Source organism: Sardina pilchardus, chromosome 10 (assembly GCF_963854185.1).
Source record: "Sardina pilchardus chromosome 10, fSarPil1.1, whole genome shotgun sequence".
Lineage (NCBI taxonomy): Eukaryota > Metazoa > Chordata > Actinopteri > Clupeiformes > Clupeidae > Sardina > Sardina pilchardus.
In genome coordinates, this window is record NC_085003.1 from 2,911,598 (window position 1) to 2,933,139 (window position 21,542).

Here is a 21,542-nt window from a genome sequence, read left to right on the forward strand (position 1 = left end):
AACGAATAATGGCAAAATACAAAACTAATGTCTTGTAGTCATGGTGGTCTCCAGATTAGCACTGTCAACATTGATCAATGGCCTGATGTGTCTCTTTATCTCTAGACTTGGAGAAGTCGTATGATGACAACCAGAAGACGCTGGAGGATAAGGCCAATCAGCTGGTGGATCTGGAGAAGGCTGTGCGGGAACTGCTCAAGGAGATCAGCCATAAAGTCACTCTATACAGCACCTGTCTCTTTTAACACCTGGACAAACATTCACTAATAAACAGGCAGTTCACAACACCAATTTGGAATGCCATTTTATAAAATAGAAATGACAGAAAAATGGCAGGTATTCAAGCTGATGGTATAAAAAGCTAATACCATTGAAATATAAAAGCTTAAGTTAAAAGAAGCAACACAATACAGAAACCAAAGTCCCCAAACCAAAGTCGTTACATTTCACTTCAAATACTGAGAGTGATGTTAACTCTAAATTAAATGTTTAATTTATAAATACCTGTCAGAATTGGTCTTTTTAAACTCAAAGTTGTGTGAACCAATGTGCTTTAGCAAATGAAAAATGAAAGGTTTTTATTACTAGTTTTCAGACTCATCAGCCTTTATTCTGATAGGATTTGAAAGGATTACTTGTAGCTAATAAGCGCAGGAGGCAACGTTTCCAGTGGTGCTTCTGGGCTGTCCCTAGGTCTGTCCCAGTCTGTTCCAGTCTGTTCCAGCACCTTCACCAGTGTTCCGGCAGTGTTGAGTCAAACCGAGTGTGTGCTATTTCTTTTTAACTGATAGCATTACATTGAAGTTGTTTGATCAGAGGCATGTGGCAAATGGCCTGGCCCTTTCCATGCTTTGATACATTTTACCAGTGCTGACTGTCAATTCAACACATTGTTATAGCAAAATTGGAACATTGTTAATTGTTTCATACATGTCTGTGTTGATCTCATCTGCAAAAGAGTGACATGTCAGTTGGTAGAAAGGTCATTTGAGGTGATATTTGGTTTATGGAGTATAATTGTACTGGTATTAGAAACACACACACAAACCTTTCCTTTTATCTTAAGTGTTATGTTATGTCTATATCTTAGCTAGTAGCCTCATACTTTTACACTTGTCTTTTCATGAAAGGATGAATGACAAGTTGACCATTTTTCTTTTCTTTTCTCAAAATTGTAAGCAACCGACACGAATAGTAAACTCAGATTCTCACTCAGTTTCTTTTTTTTTTTTTACCCAAACCCCTTTATTAAAACATGTATTAAATAATAATATACTAAATGTTATACAACGTACACCTTCATGGTATGTATGGATGTGGGGAAAGTCTTGACCAGCGGGGGGTAAGGGCTTCCAGAGTGTGCGTGTGGACAGTTCCAAGCTGGCTGAGCAGCAGACATTTATGTACAGTGCATGGGATCACATGGGGGCCTAGAAGTTGATGGCTTTCCCAAATGAAGCTGCAAGGTTGGCTTCTCTGAAGGCCTCTGACACAGTCTGTGTTGGTGGAGAGAGAGAGAGAGAGAGAGAGAGAGAAAGGTCAGATGTCTACATGGCACTCACTTCAGAGTAAGCAGCACACCATAGAGATCAAACAATGACATTTGAAGCTCATACCAGGCGTGTTGGTGCTTTGAGCTGCAATGCTCTGATAGCAACTGCATAATTACTGACATTAAGATGAAACTATTTCTACCAGTGTGCATAAGCCAATAACAGATTGTGCTGATTATGGACGTTATCACTAAATAACGTGACAAAACTTTGGATGTCTACAGGCCGAACAGTATACTTCACAGATAAAAGTTGACATTATAAGGCCAGTGTCATTGATCATAATAGATTATGAATGCTTACAGGATGGGCGTGGCAGACTCTGGCCACATCCTCACACGATGCTCCATATTCCATTGCTAACGTTGCTTCATTGATCATCTCTCCTGCGCCCTACACATGACAAAACATGACAAAGCATGAGCAGTGTTTATGCAGCTGCTGTTAATGTCAACACCCCTCCAAGAACAGCCATGCCACCCCGTTGAGTTCCTCACCGTTCCCAGGATGTGAGAGCCCAACATCCTGTCCGTCTCCTTATGGCTCAGAATCTTCACCAGTCCGTCAGTGTCTGCATTGGTCTTGGCTCTGCTGTTTGCCGCAAAGGGGAATTTGCCAACCTTATATGGGACGCCCTTAGAAAGAGAAGACAAGCAGAATATTAAAGTCATGAAAAAGTTTATTTTTTTCAACATTGATACCGATTCACTGTTGGGTTGTTGTGTATTTTAGCGGTATCCATAATGAATTTGACTTTTTATTGAACCATTCTGAGGTCTTGCTCAGAAGATGCTGGATGAACAGTGTACTGTTGGCCCTGTAGTTATGTGTGCTGTGCTCCATGAGTAACAGAGACTGGAGCTCACCTCCTCCTTGAGCTGCTCCTCGGTCTTGCCCACCCATGCCACCTCAGGGTGTGTGTAGATGACCGAGGGCACACAGTTGTAATCGATGTGCACTGCGCCACCCGCCATGCCCTCCACACAGATTATGCCCTCGTCCTCTGCCTTGTGGGCAAGCATGGGCCCGGCCACCACGTCACCAATGGCAAAGATACTGTGAAGGGGGCCAAGGATGATACTTTAGCTTCACCAGCTTTACTGTCTAAACACTGCTGACCTACAATGTACTGTTACGTGCACATCACTGTCATCTCACAGCACAGCTGATACATTCACACAGTAAATAATAGCAGCATCTTTCACACTCTCAAACAGGATGTGTTGGAAATAACACATTGATGTGTTTAGGTAAGGACAACACCGTTTGTGTTGTTTCCAACACATTGCTTTTGTTATTTGTTACACAATGCGAGTTGAAAATAACACAATTTGGTTTGTCCTCATCAACATTTATGTGTTATTATAATTATTATATATATTATAATTATATTATAAGAACTGGAGAGAGGGACTAAGTCCCGCCCCCATTCATTTCAATGGCCTATGCTAGGCTAGCTACTTCAGCCAAAAAAGTTTGAAATTGGCCGCAGCCATCTTTGAGAAAAAGGCGTTCCATGGGTGTTAATTTCCGTCACCAGCTAGAATGAGCCAATTAGGTTCCACGTTACAACGACACACCAAGGTACATTGTTGATGAAGATTGGAGAGTGAGAGAAGCTGGGGCCTATTGCACAAAACTAGGATAAGGGATTAACCCGGGATATCTTGGTTATCCTGGCTCAATTTATCCGTGATCCAGTTGCACAAAAGCGGGATAGGGGGCAGCAGGATATGTTATGGTATAAGTTACCATGGCGATTTATTCTGTGGAGCTAGCCTGCTCCTGACCAGGCTAACATCCAAGATAAGTTGATTCTAATGGTAATTACATTATCTGATTGGTTCAGCTAGCTGTCATTCAAATGAGACCTCCACGTGATTTTTTTTAAAGAGCTGTAGATTCCATTTATATATTATTTGCTACATGCATTTACTCGCAAAACACAGCAGAATGTCTGCCTAATACCATATGGATGTCATTTAAATTATGGTGGCCTTATAATTAATAACATAGCCTACTCGTTGTTTGCTTCTTTTTTGACAGATGTTTGATGAATAGGCTGCTGTAGGCTGGTAGTTGATTGGAAGTGGAGGGGACATTTTTCGAAGGTGTTTTCAACTAATTCGGCTTTTAAGACAAATTAAGATACTTTGTGCATTGCGGTGGCAAAGCGCTTCCTTAATGACGTTGCGTGCCGAGACAAGGAAGCTCTCACACGTGGGTGCATACGTAAATTTGCATTCAGTTGATCTGCCACACCTACTCCCGCTATGTAACAGAAATAATCATGAACCCCCATCCAAAAAAAGTAAAACTTTACCTCGTTGTTAGTCTATATCAATAGCGGTTGTTCACTTTGTGTGCAAGACGCTATTTTTCGCGTCTTTTTTATTCCAACCGCGAGTTATTGGGGGAGAAACGAGAACGCGCACATACACCGAATAACTTACACCTGGCTTGATGAATCCGTGTCTGCTCATCCTGGATTGGTCTTTGTGCAACCAATTCAGCCGGTATGCTCTTGTTTAGGATTCAGTGATCGCGGCTCAGTAACTTATCCTGGATGTCTTAATTCTGCTTTTGTGCAACGGGCCCCTGTTCGTGAACGCGCACCTACAGGCGCAAATGTATTTAATTATTTGAGATGGTGGTGGAGAAGTTTGCCCCTTGTCTCGAAATCCTATAATGTGATATTCGTCATGATATAAAAAACATGGCGAGTCAATATTGAGCAAGAATTCGCTTTGCACACACAAATAAATGATCCCCACAGTAAATGCTTTGAACTGACTGTAGCCTATGTGCGCAATAGGCTGTGTCTACCCGACGAAAATGACTCGTAATAAGTAGACATCCATGTAAAAAACGTGTGGATACCTGCTATGCTATTTGTGCTGCACCCAGTGTGAATTTACAGCTTAAACCTACATTTGTAGACAGACGAAATGAAGCCAACGCATGTTAGGCATCCATGTGTTGTGTTTCGAGCAGCATGCATTTTAAGTCTGCTGTCACTGTCGGAAACTTTTGCCGTTATCTACTGTAGGCTATGTGACCCCCCCAACGCTGCGTTGTTATGAACTACAGGAACTGCAGCTGAGCGTTTTAAAATAGTCCTCATAGCCTACACGACAGTACTAGGTTAATAATTGGGTTTAGAGAATTGCTTCGCATTTCCTAAAATGTTTTATCATACCTTGCCAACTCATACATAGTCTAATGCAAATAATAGTAACCTATAAAAACATCATTTGCTTTTCACAAAGCCTGGTATAATGATACAGTCTAACCCACCCACATGCATTAAGTGAAGTATCGGTAACTTAATCCAAGTCGTCAGTCATTTTATTGATGTCTTCTGGAATGCGTAATCAACATGGACGCGCGAGTACGCTCATGCTCAACACCAAACTCGTGCATGAGTTGTCATCTTCCAATCAGCATGCAAAAACTGGAGCCGGACGTTGCAACCATGTAACGCCATTTTTTAAAAAATGTCGGCGGCCAAATGCCATGCTAACTGGCTGAAGCTAACCCTCCAAATCCTGACCCCCTGATTATTTCCAAGACATCCTGAGAGTGCAGACACTGCTGGTCTGAGGCTGTAAGAATTGCAGCATGCCTTACCTGGGGACTTTGCTCTGGAAGCGGTTGTTGACCGGGATCCTGCCTCTGTTGTCCAGCTCAATGCCCACAGACTCCAGCCCCAGGTTCTGGGTGAAGGGCCGGCGGCCGATGCACACCAGCAGGACGTCGCAGGTCAGCGTCTCATTTTTGCCACCAGCTGCGGCTTCAACCCTGCGAGAGCACGTGGACCAATCTATCAGCAAGGCACACACAGTGTTCACACGCCATTCTAGTCCTTACAAGCAGCAAGGCACACACACAGTGTTCACACACCACTCCAAGACAAGCAGCAAGGCGCACACACCTCCCCTGCTGTTATCAAGCTCTAAGTGTGCGTCCCTTCTCCTCATGAATCAGAGGGGGAGGCAAAACAGTTTAAAATCATGTGCACATAAACACACTCAATGTTCACTCCCACAAATGATCCTGTCAGTAATCTAGATTGGCTGGGACATTTCACATTTTAAAATGTACATAGTACTCAGTCAATAGCTTAAGACTGCATTCATCTGAGATGTCCGGTTATCCCACTAGTTCAATCCGATACCACATCTCAGGCTAATGAACCTTCCTATAGCAAGTATATTCAATAGAAGATTTACAGAATGTTAAAGAACGTTTACATAAACTTACGCAACATCAATCTGTCCGTCTGCTCTTCTGGTCGCTCCCATGACCTTTGTGCCTAGTTTGAACTTCATGCCCTGCTTCTGAAGGATGCGCTGGAAGTTCTTGGACATCTCCATGTCGATGCCCATTCCTCCAACATGGCCAAGGAACTCGACGGCGGTCACTTTAGCTCCCAATCGCTGCCATACAGAACCCTACAACACAGGAATGTTGACAACGACCTTGAGACCAACACGTATGCGGTAGTATCTGTCAAACATATTGTGAAGTATCACTCAGTGAAAAGCCAGTATGGTCTTCCGCCCTGAGGAAGAATGGCTGTGCTCTTAATGAATGCAAACACTCACCAGCTCCACTCCGATGACTCCTGCTCCGATCACAATCAGGTTTTGTGGAACCTTCTTCAGGCTGAGTGCTCCCGTGGAGGACACGACAGTTTCCTCATCAATCTGAGACATGAAGCACAAATGAAACATGCCTTCCCAACAAACAAGCAGCTAGCTAAACATTGGATTACTTCAAACTCAAAGCAATGGAATCGCCTGAATCGAGCTAATGCTTTTAAAACATTTACACAATAATATCAACATTCTTCCAACTTCAGCAAGCAAGAGAGCACCATGTCTTCAGACCCAACTAAACCAACATTAAGTTATCATGTTCCAGAGAATTCTGATTATGAGAACGTTGCATTTAGCCATAGTTCCGCTGCGGAGGTGATATCACTGTATACCTGAATCCCAGGGAAAGGTGTGACTTCTGATCCAGTGGCAATCAGTATGTTCTTGCTGTTGATGACTTGCTCAGTGCCATCACCGAGTTTTGCTGTGACCTGGTTCTTCCCAGTGATGGTTCCAAAGCCACTGACATGTGTCACCTATAAAACAAAACATTTGTCAACATTAAGGACTACATGTGCCTTGTTAAATGTGACAGCAAAAGTGAAGGCCTGTTTAACAACATGCACATGAAATGATCACTACCTGAATGAGTCATAAATACACTTTGCTTAATGTAAAGCGCTTGAAAGCTAACTCAAACTACTCCCTAAATGAGGAGAAAGGGAAAGCTATGTTTTAAATACTGACATTTCTGTGTGGAAAACACATAGTAAACATACTTTGTTCTGTTTAAATAAGTGTGCGATGCCTCCTGTCAGAGCTTTGACTGCCCCACTCTTCTGGGCCATCATCTTCTCCAGGTTTAGTGATATCCCTGAAACTACACAACAACATGTTTACACCAATGCGGTCACACCATCACCACACACACAATTTGAATTATTTTTGTGTGATTTTATGACATTATGATTGGTCAAGCTTGGACTGTCTTCTAAAAGGCAAATTATCGTGTAACCTTCATCCTTACTTTCAATGCCCCTGTTTTCAAAGTCCTTTCCATGTGCAAGATGATAGAGGTAAGAATTGTTCAAGAGCGCCTGTAAAGACACCGGATGTGAAATCAAGTTAATCACCGTTCTGTGACTCAGTATTTAAGTAGATCTATCATTATCACAAAATATTTCATGATTTGATCATGAACATTTGCCCTGTTCAGGAATTTGTAAAAAAAAAAAAAAAAAAAAACCCTAAACAAATGAAATATGCATGATGGAGACAACTAACTAAACGATTAAATATTAATCAATTCAAATATTTGCATACTATTCAAGAACAAATTTAAATAATTTCACATTTAATTGCAAAGGTGTTGTAAATTAACGGCACTACCTTAGATGGTATGCAGCCGACATTCAAGCAGGTTCCCCCAAGGGTGGCATTCTTCTCCACACATACTGTCTGTGATGGAACAAAATATCATCATCTGATATTGTCCACAAATACATTTCTTCAAGATATTTCTCTAAAAGAAATGGCTCCCCACCTTGAAACCAAGCTGTGCTGCCTTAATTGCAGCAACATAACCTCCAGGTCCCGAACCCACAACTGTTACATCAGCTTCAACTGCAAGAGAACAAAACTTAGTTAGGTGTTGTACCTATCGATAGCACAATCAACTCCGGCAATAAAATACCCTTTATGTCATGCCAAGTTGAGTTTCCACATGACAGCACTAAGTGACAACCCACCGGACCAAAGGTTTCTTAACGTAATCAATAGCTGATATAACTGACTTCACATGAAGGACATTATGATAAGCAGACTTACTCTGGGCCTTGTCAGCATATGTCCTTACAGACAAAGCAGTTGTTTGATGGAGTTTGCATGGGAGATGTGAACCCCGCTGCATCAGAACAAGAGAGTGAAACCATTGGTTACAAAAAATAACATTGCAAGACATTTCAGCAGGTGTACACATACTACACCCAATAGGAAAACCAGACCGACTGTTTGTCTTTGGCAGGGTTGGGGAAAATACATCAAAATGCATTGTGAAACTAGATACAGAATACTCAAGATGGAAAAGGATCTAAACATAATACAGCGACTATGATATGCATCAAAATAAACTATGTTATGTTAAACCTTGTATGTTAAAAAGTAAAAATGTATACTTCTCGGGAAACATGACACAGTGATTGATCTTTTGTTACATTTGACGGCTTCAAATTTTCTTGTAATTGAATTGAGAGAGCAACATCACCCGAGAGCAATAGAGACAGAGAGACAGAGAGACAGAGAGAGAGAGAGAGAGAGAGAGAGAGAGAGAGAGACAGAGAGACAGAGAGACAGAGAAGTGTTAAATGTCTGCATCTTTTCAAATGTTTAAGCATGCAGGTGACACGATCTGACTGCACAACCACAGCAGACACACATTTTGTCACTTTCATGTCAGTTCTAGTTGAATGGCTCTTGTCGTCCTGACTATAAATTAGCCTTTACATTGGATCAGAGAAGACAAATGAGACAGCAATCTTTCACTTGCCACATATCTTAAATACGCGAGGCACAGGGAAGCTGCAGCACAAGCGGTTGCAGTGCCTGTACCACGCTCACTCCACTGGGACCCATGTGTATCCATTTCAGTGTATATTCTTGGGCAGCTTCCTCAGTCATCCTACCGAATTGTAATAACTTCAGGCATCAGCTTCAATCAAAGGTTAAGTTAAACGTCAATTAAGATTTGACTGTAGTAAAGGTTTGACATATTTGTAATATATGTTGTGTGTGATGGGACCTTGAATTTCCCCTTGGGGATCAATAAAGTATCAATCTATCTATCTACATACAGCTGCATGTGTGAGGTGAGAAGCACTTATGATAGAACACGCGACTGAGATAGTTTGCCAAAACGTCAACACGACTCGACTTGGTAGCATCATTTTTGTTATAAGTTAATTATTTTATTTTGTTTTATTTTATCCGAAACCTGTGAACAGAAGGTGACACAAGATTGTTAAGTTATAAAATCTATTTCCCCGAGTTAGCTTACATCATCAGATAGTCCCACATGGTTTGCTAAATTATTATGTCAAACTGTGTCACCATCATCACCACCCCTCACAGATCAGTCAATTTGCGAAAATCTACCAAACAAGCTGGCATTGTGGTATTCGGTATCTTAACAAGTTAGCTTCCTTGTTTCCACAAGTATAGCCTCTAGCATTGACACTGACGGTAGCGGTAGCTGGTAGCTACTTTGCTAGTAAGATGGGCCTTGACTTGATCAATGACAAAATGATCAAATTGTCCATTTAAGTTGGTTTGACTTACATGCCCTCATAATGTACATTCATAGCATACTATTCGTTACATAACACCATTATTTACCTTTGCCAGGGTGCGATATAGTTGGTTCCAACTCTGCATTTTGACATTCGCCCACTTAACCTAGAGCAGACGGTGCATCCAAGGACTCTTTCTTGTGCGCATGCGCACTCTAGAGCAAATAACTCGTCGCTTGTTTATGACGTTTCGCTCCTGAAAACCTTCCAAAAAGTAAAATAAACAAAGTGCTGAAATGTCGACAGTTGGATCCATGTAACTAACATATAGTCAAGCCATTTATCTTTTAAGAAAATACAGATAATGTCAAGGTCTATCACAGTTAGACATTGTAGAGTTCTAACTCATAGGTGGAATAGGTCTAGATCACTTTATGTCCACTGCAAGTATCTCCTTGTAACACCTATTTGTGCGGGCAAAAATAATTGTCTGGGATAAACACAATTGCAGCAGCCATCTACCCAATATGTCACAGGTAAAGCCTAGCTCAATATCCTCAACATGTTCTGAATAAATTATTATTTTGTTTAAAACTTGTTGCGTACTCTTTATGTGTCATTCTGGGAATGAGCTGGCCATAACAGCCTATGCGTTATCTATTTAAATCACAAAAATAGTGTGTGCAGCCGCCAGCATGTTCCCAGAGACAGTAACTACGCTTCTTTGATTTTTTACAGTCTATGGTTCCTCCCGAAGATTTGATGGAGGTGTGCCGATTTATTTCTTAATTTATGTAAGCGCGCTTTAGAATATTGCGTCCCATCTGGTATCATAGCAACGAGATATAAACAGAGAGGGAAGAACAACAGAAGGGCGTGCGAAACATGACTTCCCTGAAAGAAGAAGAGGCAACAGAATATCTTAAAAAACATAAAATATTAGAACTTATGGATAATTTAACCAGCATGATATTTTTTCACAGGCCAGGTAAGCAAGAAACAGAAATATAAGTGAATTATGCTACAATTATGTCTGCGCAATGACATGAACACGAATTGAAGTCAAATATATTAAATCGGAAACTAGCAAATGTCAGCCAACTGGTGAGAACGAAGGGATAACGTTATGTTAACACTTGCAAACGAAATGATTGCTGGTGGTGAAGGTGAATAGGCTACAGAATTTTACAATTTCTCTCTCTCTCTCTCTCTCTCTCTCCCCCTCTCTATCAGAAAGACCACGGGAATTCTTGATTGAACAGTTGGAACAGATAAAATTGTCTAAAAAAACTTCAGTGAATAGTCCATGTCTGTTTTCTGATGCCAATTTGGATGCCATTTTTGGAATCTTGGATCCTATTAATCGAGGTCACATCACTTATGCTCAGTTCAAAGAAGGTGAGTGTAAATGCATGAGGAGGTCTCAATGCAAGATATTTTTGTATCGAGAGAATGTGCGCTAATTTTACCAAATTGTTTCATAATTTTACTAGATTGTGCACAATTTAGCATCTTGTGTGCTAGCTCGTTTTACTACAGTTCTCATTTTACTAAATTGTGGTTTCATTTTGTTATGTGCGCTCATGAATCGTGTGCACGTTTTTCAAATTTGAGAATTGTAGCTGCAGGGTGCATTGGGGGAAGGTTCGGGAGATGCCGTGTTGTTGTTGTTGTTGTTGTTGTTGTGTGTAATTTGCATGTTATCATGGTTGCCACCTGTGTGAATGTTGTCAATATAAGTGTGTGTTGCCACTGCTGTTTGTGTTTTCAATGCTATCATTAGTGACAGCTGTGTCTGTGTGCAGTATGGTGTTGGGGAATGAGACATGGGTGGTGGGACTGGAGAATCATGGAAGTTAAATCAAATTATAGTAATGTGCTTGACCATGGTCATAAACTGTGTTTAACAGATTAAGTGTGTGAAATAGTGGCAGTATCTGACTTGCCCCTTGAGCTCACTATGTGCTAAAACCACTGCAGTTGCCCTGCCCCTGGTATGAAGACAGTTAAGTGCAAAGTTATCTCGTAACAATGGGGAGAGGTCGCTGGTGATCTACCTGGTGCATGTTTGACTGGCCGCACAGCTGAATGGCTGGTCAACGAAGAGAATGGGGGTGCAGGTGGCGTTGGCTCTGGAAGGAAAGGCGCTGAAAGTGCTGGAAGACCTGCTGCGGACAGAACAAGCAAGCTGCGCGGCAATCGAAGCAGCTCTTCAACGGCAACGCCATCAGAGTGATGCCAGAGAACAATTCGCTTCCAGGCAGCGACACAAGGACGAGAAACTGGGTAAGTTTGCAGCTGATCTGCAACTGTATGCCCAGAGGGGCTACCCAACATACAGCCAGAGTCTACACGAAAAGATGGCCCTAGAAGCGTTCACGCGAAGCATCTATCCTGAGCGGCTGAGAGAACATCTGCGCCTGAGCGTCCCCAGCTCACTGTCAGCAGCACTCTTCATCTTCCGGCGGAACGGAGACAAAAGCATCGCGTATGCCAGACAACAATGGAGGAAGGCAGAGAGGAGTTGGAAGCATCACGTCAGACTATGACACCGGCGCCACAATGCCGCCCACGCATGTGGAAGAGGCCGGCCAGCGGAGACAGATGCTACTGGTGCGGCGAAACAAGACACATCGCGAGGTATTGTCCAGCTGCAGCTCCCCTTGTTCCTGCACTTCAGTCAAACGAGAAGGAGGTGGCACGGCCGGAGGGATGCCATCTCTAAGCTTAACTACCTCCCCAGCTAAGGACTCCATACGCTTGGGCCGGCTTGGCAGAGTTAAAGGACTCTATGTAAACTGCATGCTAGATGGGGCCTGGTGTCGCGCCCTGATTGACACTGGCTCCACCATCTCGCATCTCTGCGCCCGGGTCTCCTGCCTGGCACGCTGGCCACCAGACCTAAGGGCTGGGAAGAAGCAAAGACACACATCACCACGGTGACGCGGGAGCGAGCAGAATGGGGGGCTGTGGTGGACATTTCGCGGCTCACACTGCACTTGGGACTGCACTTGGCGCGACGAATACTTCTCCAAACTGCTCCACACAAGCCTACAGAACTCAAGCTCAAGAAGAGTGCTTGCCATTCCAGACTCCGCCCCCTTCACTCAAGATCTGCCGGCTGAGACCTCCACTGCTCAGTCCATGACCACCAGGGAGGAGCCAAGAGAGCGGGTTGAGCGAGCGCCACTTTCCGCTCAGAGACCGCCTCTCTCTATGGAGGCAAGGCAAGCCGTTAACAAACGCTGTGCTCGCAGTTGTGAAGGGCTGAACGAAGCACAAAGCTGCTGAATATGAGAACCGCTAGAAGCGTACATCGACATCTTCGCGGCTAAAGATATCGACACTGGGGATGCCCGGCACGTCCAACGTCGCCGTTTGCTAAACGGCAGGCAGCGGGAGAACAGATCAAGGAGATGGCCGCGACAGGAGTGATCGAGCCAAGCAGCGGTCCCTGGGCCGCTCCAGCTGTACTCATTCGCAAGACGCTCGTGGCGTTTTTGCGTCGACCACAGGCGCCTCAACCAGGTGACTTGGAAATACTCATACCCCCTCCCTCGCATCGATGATGCACTGGACAGCATCGCCGGTTCCTGCTGGTTCAGCTCGCTGGACCTGCGCAGCCGGATACTGACAGATCGAACTAGCTTCGGAAGCTCGACCGAAGACGGCGTTCACCATCGGAAAAGGGCTGTGGCAGTTCAGAGTGCTTCCGTTCGGCCTCTGCAATGGGCCAGCGAACTTCAAGTGACTGATGGAGCGTGTCCTGGCAGGCATTGCCTGGGCCTGCTGTGTCATTTACCTGGACGACATACTGTGCCACGCCGCAGACTTCAACAGCGCCATACGGAGAGCTGGGCTCAAACTACATCTGAAGAAATGTCACCTGTTCCGAAGGCAAACTGGGTTCCTGGGCCATGCCGTGGGGGCTGGTGGAGTGGCCACCGACCAGGCGAAAGTGGAAGTGGTGAGACGATGGGCTGTTCCGCGTGACAGCGCTGAGCTGTGGAGCTTCCTGGGTCTGACGTCGTATTACAGGCGCTTCACCCAGGACTTCACCACGGTCGCCAGCCCGCTGCACCGACTGATGCCACGGAGAGATAGAGAGGGCCGCTGCCCTCACTGATCGCCAGCACCCCGCCAACGAGAGACTCGCCGCCTGCCAGCGTCATGCCAGAAAGAGACCGCGTTCGCCAGCACGCATCAGCGGGAGAGACAGCGTTTGCCAGCAGCTCGCCAGCAAAAGACTCACAGCCTGCCAGCGTTGTGCCAGAGAGAGAGACAGCGTTTGCTAGCAGCCTACCAGCGAGAGAAACAGCGCTAGCCAACCGCTCACCAGTGAGAGAGACGATGTGTGCCAGCAGCTCGCCAGCGAGTGAGACAGCGTTCGCCAGCAGCCCTCCAGCGAGAGACTCACCGCTCGCCGGCCCCCGTGCCAGAGTGAGGAGCGATGCTCAGCAGCGTCGCGCTGAAGCCACTTTGCAGCTCTCTATCACCAGTCACGGCAATCGGGGGACCGGAGACAACGCGCCACAGTCCAACTTCACGCGGCAACCGGGTCACCGATGGATGTGATGTTGAGGGAGGAGATCCAGAAGGCGCAGTTGGAGGACGTCACGCTCAGCCGTGTGTGGGCATGGATCGAATCCGGCCAGCGGTCGCCGTGGACTGACGTATCAGCACTCGATCCAGAGACTTATTCACAGTGGCCCAGAAATCGTAGCACCCAAGGACTGCTGTCTAGACACTGGCGAGCTCCCGATAGACAATCTGACTTTTTCCAACTGCTGGTTCCTGCTGGACTGCGAGCTTGTGTACTGGAACATGTACATGGGGCGGTGGGGGCCAAGACTCTTCGCCGGCTGAGAGGCCACTTCTATGCCACCTCTATGGTTGGTGGGTGTGTGTAGTGTGTGAGGGGCACAGAGAGTCTGATTGGTGAGCGGTCAGTCAGTCGGGGATGCTGTGTTCCTTGTGCACTGGACATGCTCACCAAGCAGGGGTGGCACAAACTAAAGAGACATTTGGAATATTGAACTGAATCAATTCATTGACATTCAAAAATCATATTGCAAATTGCAATTGCAGTATCTGTCAGAAAAAAAATATTTTCCCCAAATCGTACAGCTCTACACACTGTTTAAATAACAAATGAACCGTGCACACCCACGGGTGTGTGTTGATAAAAAGGCAAGATGTGGTCAAGAACATGATCATAAATTGCTATTTTGACATCACTGAAAATGATAACATCACTGACCAAGAAAATCTTGGTTTAGAGTGAAATGTGCAGTAGCCTATATACACTATACACTATACAGTATATAGCCTGTATGCACTATATACAGTAGCCATATTTTCGGAGCATATGATTAAGAAGTCTGCTTTGTGATATGCCTATTGGCAAGGTCTAAGCAACAAGTCCCTAATCCCTTGTCAGTAAGTAAGTAAATAACTGCAAGACTTTGTTTTGTCCTTGCCTACGAGTTCAATTACTAGGTGAATACAGATGTGTACTCTGCTTGTCACACACACACCTGTTTTAGCGAAGCAAGCTGTGATGGGATTCTGCTGTTGCATGTTGCTCGCAAATTCCTTCTGCAGAGATGCCTTCACTCATCTTCGCTCCTCTCTCTTAAAGGGAGTAGCATATGTCACTCACATTGGTTTAATGTGGTTTAATTGGCGAGTGACATGATTTGACTCACCCATGATTTATTAAGAAACGTGAGAGCAACCCTTTTGAACCATGCACCTGGCATCTGATCACTTATTCTGCCATTCAGCTACAATAGCAAAAGTGGATTGCACACACCATAAATACTCTTAAACTATTTGCAGACCATGCATTTTTGAAGAAAAAAAAAGGTCCCTATGAGATGTTTTATTGGCAAATAGAGGCTTTACAAGGTGTAAATGTGCAAATGTGTTTTTGTTAAATATTCCATGTGAGGTATTTTTTGTCGTTGTTTTCATTGTGAGATAAGATAAATTGTCAAATATATATATACAGTATATATTTTTATTACCATTTTATGCCAATAAATGCATAGGAGGACGCTGTATGCTACCGCTTATTTAATAACTATTGCAACGATTGATTGTGCTTCCTGTAGCTCTCACCACTCTCGGGATCAAGAATATCAATGATCAGCCAGATGGTTCTGTGTCAGACCAAATCACCAAAGACACATTTAAAAATGAGGCGTAAGTAGCTTTTATTTTTAAATTTGCCTATTTATAAGCAACGTTTTTTTCTCTATGAAAACCTTTTTTTTTCCCCTTTTTTTCCAGGAGATTTGGGCTATCTGTAAGCTCAGACACTTTCATTATGGAGTGATGACCTGTGGAGCCCAGTCCAGATGTATTTCAAATTTTGCTCAAATTTAACGTATATACCATAACTTTGTTAATACAATATTGACTACAAATTAAACATATTTCACCAGTTCTGAAATTGTACATTTCCTCAACGTAATATAGCATTAGTATGACATCATATGCTGATTTATGTGTGAAAAGCGATATGAATAATACCACTTTTGAAGGTCTTCTGTAATTTCCCATTCCTCCATGACAGAGTTTTTCATGATAAAAGGGAGCTAAGTGGGTCATCATATGAATGGATATCATGTTAGCAACTTTTGGTGCAATGTAAAATACATTGCACTGTGTTTAGCTGATTAACTTGTTAATTCCGGGCCCATAAAATCCACTCAAGGTGCAGCAAGCTCAATTGTGAGCTAAAGATAACAAATGGGTTACCATGCAAAACACTTGTGTGTGCCATATTGAACTGTATTGGGTATTTATGATGTTTGTGTAGCCTATAATGTTTTGTGATTCGCTGAGTACAGGGAGGTATTTGCAGTTTCACATGTTTGCGGAACACATGGCGACGTCCAGTCGAAGATACACAAATTGGGTGTTGAAGATTTTTCACACAAGATGGCGTCAGTGTGCTTAGTTTGGAGCAGGCGCGTCAACAAAACACAGGGTGACTGACCAAGGTTCAGAGTGGGTCACTGAGGGAATGTCCCACGAGAAATTATTCTCAAGGTCTACATTTCGTTTAAGCTAAAATAAAGTATATGAGTGTTGCTCTCGTGTAATTTCCCTTCGGACTGATTCAAACAGCCGTTTTATAAAAAGCACTGTATATGTTTTCATTTTAAAGCCAATGTAAATTGCTTGGTTCTCACGTCTGTCCTGTTGCTGGAGAGACAGTCACAGCATAGAGACATCTCTCGGGAAAAGATAAAGAGCAAAGTTTGACGCTCATAGGCTACGTGGGGACGGAGCAACGAGAGGTGTGGTGATGCAGGACCCATCAGCGGAGCACATTTCCGAGATTCCACTTGGAGGGATTCTCGTCTCCTGGTGACTGGATCGCTGTCCTTTTCAGCACCACCGACAGACTTATTTTTGCGGGCAAAGTGGACGGGGCACGGAACTAACCAATGCCAGGTAGGCTACAACCTTTATCATATCTGTTTGATATAACGACAAAGCTATGTCTGGCAATTATCATTATTATTATTATTATTATTTTATTCCAAATGTAGGATATATTGTACCACACCCTAAACATAGTTCCTCCACTCTCTGACAGCAGGTGCCCGATCTCGCGCACTCCTGTGGATAGCTAATTACGCAACATATTGAATTGCATGATTTTGTTAGGTAAGGGCACAGTGAAATATTTGTCTTAGATTGAGAACATGATCTTTGTTGTGACTTTCCCAAAGAATCAAACCTACCTGTATTACTTGTGAAGAGATTCCATTTGTTAAGTATTTGTTTGTGAGTAGGCTGTAGATCAGCAAATAATCGTTAGGAATTATGAGAACTTTAATGTTAAGGTCTTTATTTTGTCAGTGAAAGGTTTACACAGCTACACCAATGGAGCTGCCTTCAGCCTGTAAATTCACTGTTAAAGCCTCAGCTATTGCTGAACAACTGGTAATTGAACTATATGATGGTAATTGCAGAGGTTCCAAAATGTCATATAGCTCAAGTATCATATTGTGTGATAAAGTAGTTTCATATCTAGCCCATAGGTTATATCTGCTTAAAACAGGTTGGATTAAGGAAAGGAGAGGTTGGTTAGTGCAAGTGCAATTGCAAGTGTTTGCCAATACTGCTTGATCATGGGTCAGTAAGATGAGCTTTAATTTCAACAGTCTTTGAAGACTTGGTAACTGCCTTGGTAGACAACACACTCATTCTGTTAGTTAGAAAACCCTGTGGGTGTTACTTGACTTTCAGAAAATTTCAGAGAGCTGTATACCTATTTTTAGTTCTAGAGCTATTAACCAAATGTTACATAGGAATTTCTCACTCTGGATCAAAATAGATCTTTGATAAGTCATACTGTTATTCTTGACACTCACTTTCTGGGTAGTGTTGTGATAGAAGCTGCTAGAAGTGCCAAATGGAAGTGCAAGAAAAATATTTTTATGCCAGAGTAACATCAAAATTGTGGACATTTTTGTTATGGCTTCAACTATGTACCAAATGGTGGTTTGCATATAAACAATGCACTTAAAGAAAAACAAAATCTCCTTTGCTTTTGACTCTACAGATTTCACAGTGATGGCAGCTATCATCTAGCATGTGGAATTAAAGACATCTACCTGCACATCACCACAAACTGTCATTTTATCACCAACTCTTTGTGCAGATCATCGCCCACATGAATCCAGTCTTTTTAAAAGGCTGCAAGGCCAGGGGTCTGCTTCTGTGGAAAAGGAGTTGAAGTCAGACCACCAGGACTGCCCACCTTGCTGCAGTTGTATCTGTATCTTCTGAGATAAACGTACATATACTGTTCATATATAAACGTGTATAGGCTACATATCCCCTTGTGTCAACATGCATAGAGCAGCAGTTTGCTGTGCGGTGCTGCACAGACACTTGCTCCTGTTGATGAGTGTGTGTTGGGGAACTCTGGCCACTACAGAGAAGCCGGAGCTACAGACACAGGAATTTGGCCACTCCATCCGCCTGGACGGTGACATCATCCTCGGAGGGCTGTTCCCGGTGCATGCCCGCGGTGAGCCGGGGTCGGCCTGTGGTGAGCTGAAGAAAGAGAAGGGCATCCATCGACTCGAGGCTATGCTCTTCGCCATCGACCTCATTAACAAAGACCCAGAGCTGCTGCCAAATGTCACGCTGGGCGCCCTCATCCTGGACACGTGCTCCCGTGACACCTACGCCTTGGAACAGTCCCTGACGTTTGTGCAGGCGCTCATCGAGAGGGACTCGTCTGATGTTCACTGTGCCAACGGTGAGCCGCCCGTCTTCGCCAAGCCAGACAAGGTCGTCGGGGTGATCGGCGCCTCCGCCAGCTCCGTGTCCATCATGGTGGCCAATATTTTGCGGCTGTTTGGGGTGAGTGCTCTTGTGGTCATGGGGTAGTGGCCTGTATACTTGCCTGGTGTTTGTTGAGCTCTACTTTTTGAAGTGTTTGTTACAGCTCTCAACTTTCTGGCTATGTTTTATAAAAGGTCATTTCATGCCAAAATCAACTAAAACTCAATAAATTTGATATTTTGCTGAATTGAAAACATGTAGATTCTTACCAATCATCACCAAACCAAGCTTAATCTTTTAAGATTGAACATTAGTCTGGGGAGTCTGCTCTGCATTTCCTACTGCACAAGAGGCGTGATCAACGGGCATAGTTCAAATGAATGTGTACGCATTTGGATACTCCTTCAACCAATCAGACCAACGCTCCGGGTGCACCCGGTGGATAATCCAGTTTGTGATTGGTCCCCGCAGATAAGTAACAGAAGCACGATAGAAAAATGTGGAGGTTTCCATCTTGAGCTGCAGGGTGAAATTGAATTGCCGACAGATCAAGCTGGGTTTACCCAGTCTAACTCAGATGCAGATTGGTGGCACTTACTCACTGTGGAACACATTTCATCCTGATCCCCTCAGGAAGACTGTAGTGAAGATATCAGTGTTCAAAACTGCTACAGCACACTCCAGACAGTATGTGTGCAAGAATTTGTGTGAAAATGCATTTGCTGAAATGACTATGATTTTTATCAATCTTTGATACTGAAACTTGCTGGTGTCCATCTCTGATCTACAGATATGATTATGAAAATGGCAAGCAACTGAGTAGAGATTTCTTGGTGATTTGACATGGCATGATCCAAACACAGAATGAAGGGCAGTTTGAATATGAAGGCCTTCTACTCTCATGCAATAAGTTGTTTGATTGCTAATGTGTTCAGAGTTGTGTAAGCCCGCGTGAGATGATTCACTCGTCTGTTTCATGCATGCATTCATCGTTACTGTATGATTGAGAAAACGTTGTATTTACACGGAGAGCCTGGTTCCATGCGTCCTAATTGGAATGCAGGTTCCCAGATGTTTACCTAGTTAATATTTAAACTCGGTATCAGATACCATACCACAAACCATTGCTTTGCATTCCCAGGTAGCACTGTAAAATGACCTTTTTGCTGAAATACAGTGTGCTCTATTGATTCATGCCAGAGGGCATTTGTAATTGAGCTGAATGCTGTTGGCTAAGCTCCACTGAGACATGAGGAGGAGGGAAAGATGACTCTGGGTTGAAAGTGGTGGAGTATTCCCTCTTTCACTACAAAGACACACTAGACATATTGCACCTTCTGCTTCTGAATTCTCCTGCATTTTTTCTTAATTAAATCATGACATGCTTGATGACTATGTGCTCTGCCCAACAATATGGTGTTACAATAGAGAATGCTCCTGGTAAGTTGTATGTATTGTTTCATAAGACTGAGCAGTCAGAAGTCTAATTGAGCTGATTATCAAAGAGCGTGGTTAACACAGTGCTCAGAACAGGGCCTCTTGTGCCTACACCACTCTCCTGTCACTGAATCTGCTAGAGATAAGGCTCACGTTCCCCTAATCAGATCTAATTGGTGTTGGAAGGGAAATAGCGCATATGGGTGCACCGATAAGGGTGCTTATCGCACACCATGACAGTGGGTTCATCTACAGCACCATGTCTCATGAATTATTGAGCACTTGTCATGCTCACCAAAAATAGAGGACTGGTAATGTGCGAAATAATCTCAAAAGATACAAGTCTGATCTGATATGTTCTCTCCATCAATAATAACAATCAATTATTCATCAACTGAGAGGGGTGTAGAAATGGGAGTAGATTTCCAACCTATAAGCGGGTCCAATCTCCAATGCAGTGTTATAGCCAGATCCATCTCAGGTTATAGATACCACACAGTTGACAGGCAATGTCAGAAGAGCCAAGAAGATCCAGTAAATGGTCGGAAGTGGATGGAATTAAAGATTAGAATTAAGAGCCCATTGAAACACATGAATTATCCATCCAACAAATGCAAAGCGATTAGGACTGAAACTGGCAGGCAAAGCCTTAATGGTGCATATGCATATTTAAGATTGGGAATGCATGATTTTTCATTGTCTTTCACTTTTGTTTTGTAAAATGATGGATCTTACAGAGGAATCTGAATATGACTTTAAAGCATGAGATAAACTGAAGGTTTAGTGAAACAGAAAATGCAAGAGGCTTTTCACTGCCAAAGCAAGTAAATTTGCTCTACGGTATCAGAGGAAACCTTAACCCAGAAGGAGAAGCACTGATCAATAGTCCAACTCAAGAGGTCCATTGAGCCATCTAATGTCTGTACAAAAGAGTCATTTGTCAACCCCTATGCTCTTTGGTCAGTCTGCAGTCCGGTCTGTGGATCTGTAGATCACTCTCAGTCTCGCATTGCCAGCTTGAGTACGTCTCTGTGCGTCGTCAGGTCGGCTAAATGTGATGTCTGGATTTGCATGCAAAATTAATTATGCCCTCAAGGCAGTATCCCCTGAGCCCTCCTCCCCCTGGAGGACCCACTAATGAGATCCAAAACCTGCTTTAATCGTCTGAGCTCACCGTGAGATATTGCCACAGTTAAAGAACAGCCCACCTCCAGCAGGGGAGGATAACATATGCACAGCATCGCTCTCCATCTCACCCCATCGCTCCATTTGGGAAGCCTTGGCATCCGTGTGCATACATGAGCAGGGCTCTTTCTTTTACAGTGAGCTGATACTATGCAATTTCTCTAACA

The 21,542-nt window shown here is 43.6% G+C and overlaps 3 protein-coding genes across 3 annotated transcripts in view; 2 read left to right on the plus strand and 1 right to left on the minus strand.

The window, feature by feature from the left end:
• Nucleotides 1–1,274, plus strand: part of lamb1a (laminin, beta 1a) — a 22,096-nt gene extending 20,822 nt beyond the window's left edge. The window contains exon 33 of the mRNA XM_062548323.1: nucleotides 106–1,274. Coding sequence (XP_062404307.1) covers nucleotides 106–245 — 140 coding nt within the window. The 3' untranslated portion in view covers nucleotides 246–1,274. The remainder of the gene's footprint in view (nucleotides 1–105) is intronic.
• On the minus strand, nucleotides 1,217–9,645 carry dldh (dihydrolipoamide dehydrogenase). Its single transcript, XM_062548324.1, has 14 exons — nucleotides 9,545–9,645; nucleotides 7,982–8,057; nucleotides 7,698–7,777; nucleotides 7,544–7,612; nucleotides 7,182–7,251; nucleotides 6,934–7,034; nucleotides 6,547–6,690; nucleotides 6,161–6,262; nucleotides 5,817–6,007; nucleotides 5,184–5,354; nucleotides 2,420–2,609; nucleotides 2,051–2,188; nucleotides 1,857–1,946; nucleotides 1,217–1,496 (listed from the first exon to the last, which is right to left on the minus strand). Exons 1-14 carry the CDS (start codon nucleotides 9,581–9,583, stop codon nucleotides 1,431–1,433), a joined length of 1,527 nt encoding a protein of 508 aa, XP_062404308.1. The 5' UTR covers nucleotides 9,584–9,645; the 3' UTR covers nucleotides 1,217–1,430.
• A 652-nt stretch (nucleotides 9,646–10,297) lies between these two features.
• Nucleotides 10,298–15,889, plus strand: si:dkey-42p14.3 (EF-hand calcium-binding domain-containing protein 10). The gene is made up of 4 exons (XM_062548175.1): nucleotides 10,298–10,426; nucleotides 10,672–10,836; nucleotides 15,555–15,645; nucleotides 15,733–15,889. The coding sequence occupies exons 1-4, from the start codon at nucleotides 10,324–10,326 to the stop codon at nucleotides 15,776–15,778; spliced, it is 405 nt and encodes a 134-aa protein (XP_062404159.1). The 5' UTR covers nucleotides 10,298–10,323; the 3' UTR covers nucleotides 15,779–15,889.
• The last annotated feature ends 5,653 nt before the right edge of the window (nucleotides 15,890–21,542 follow it).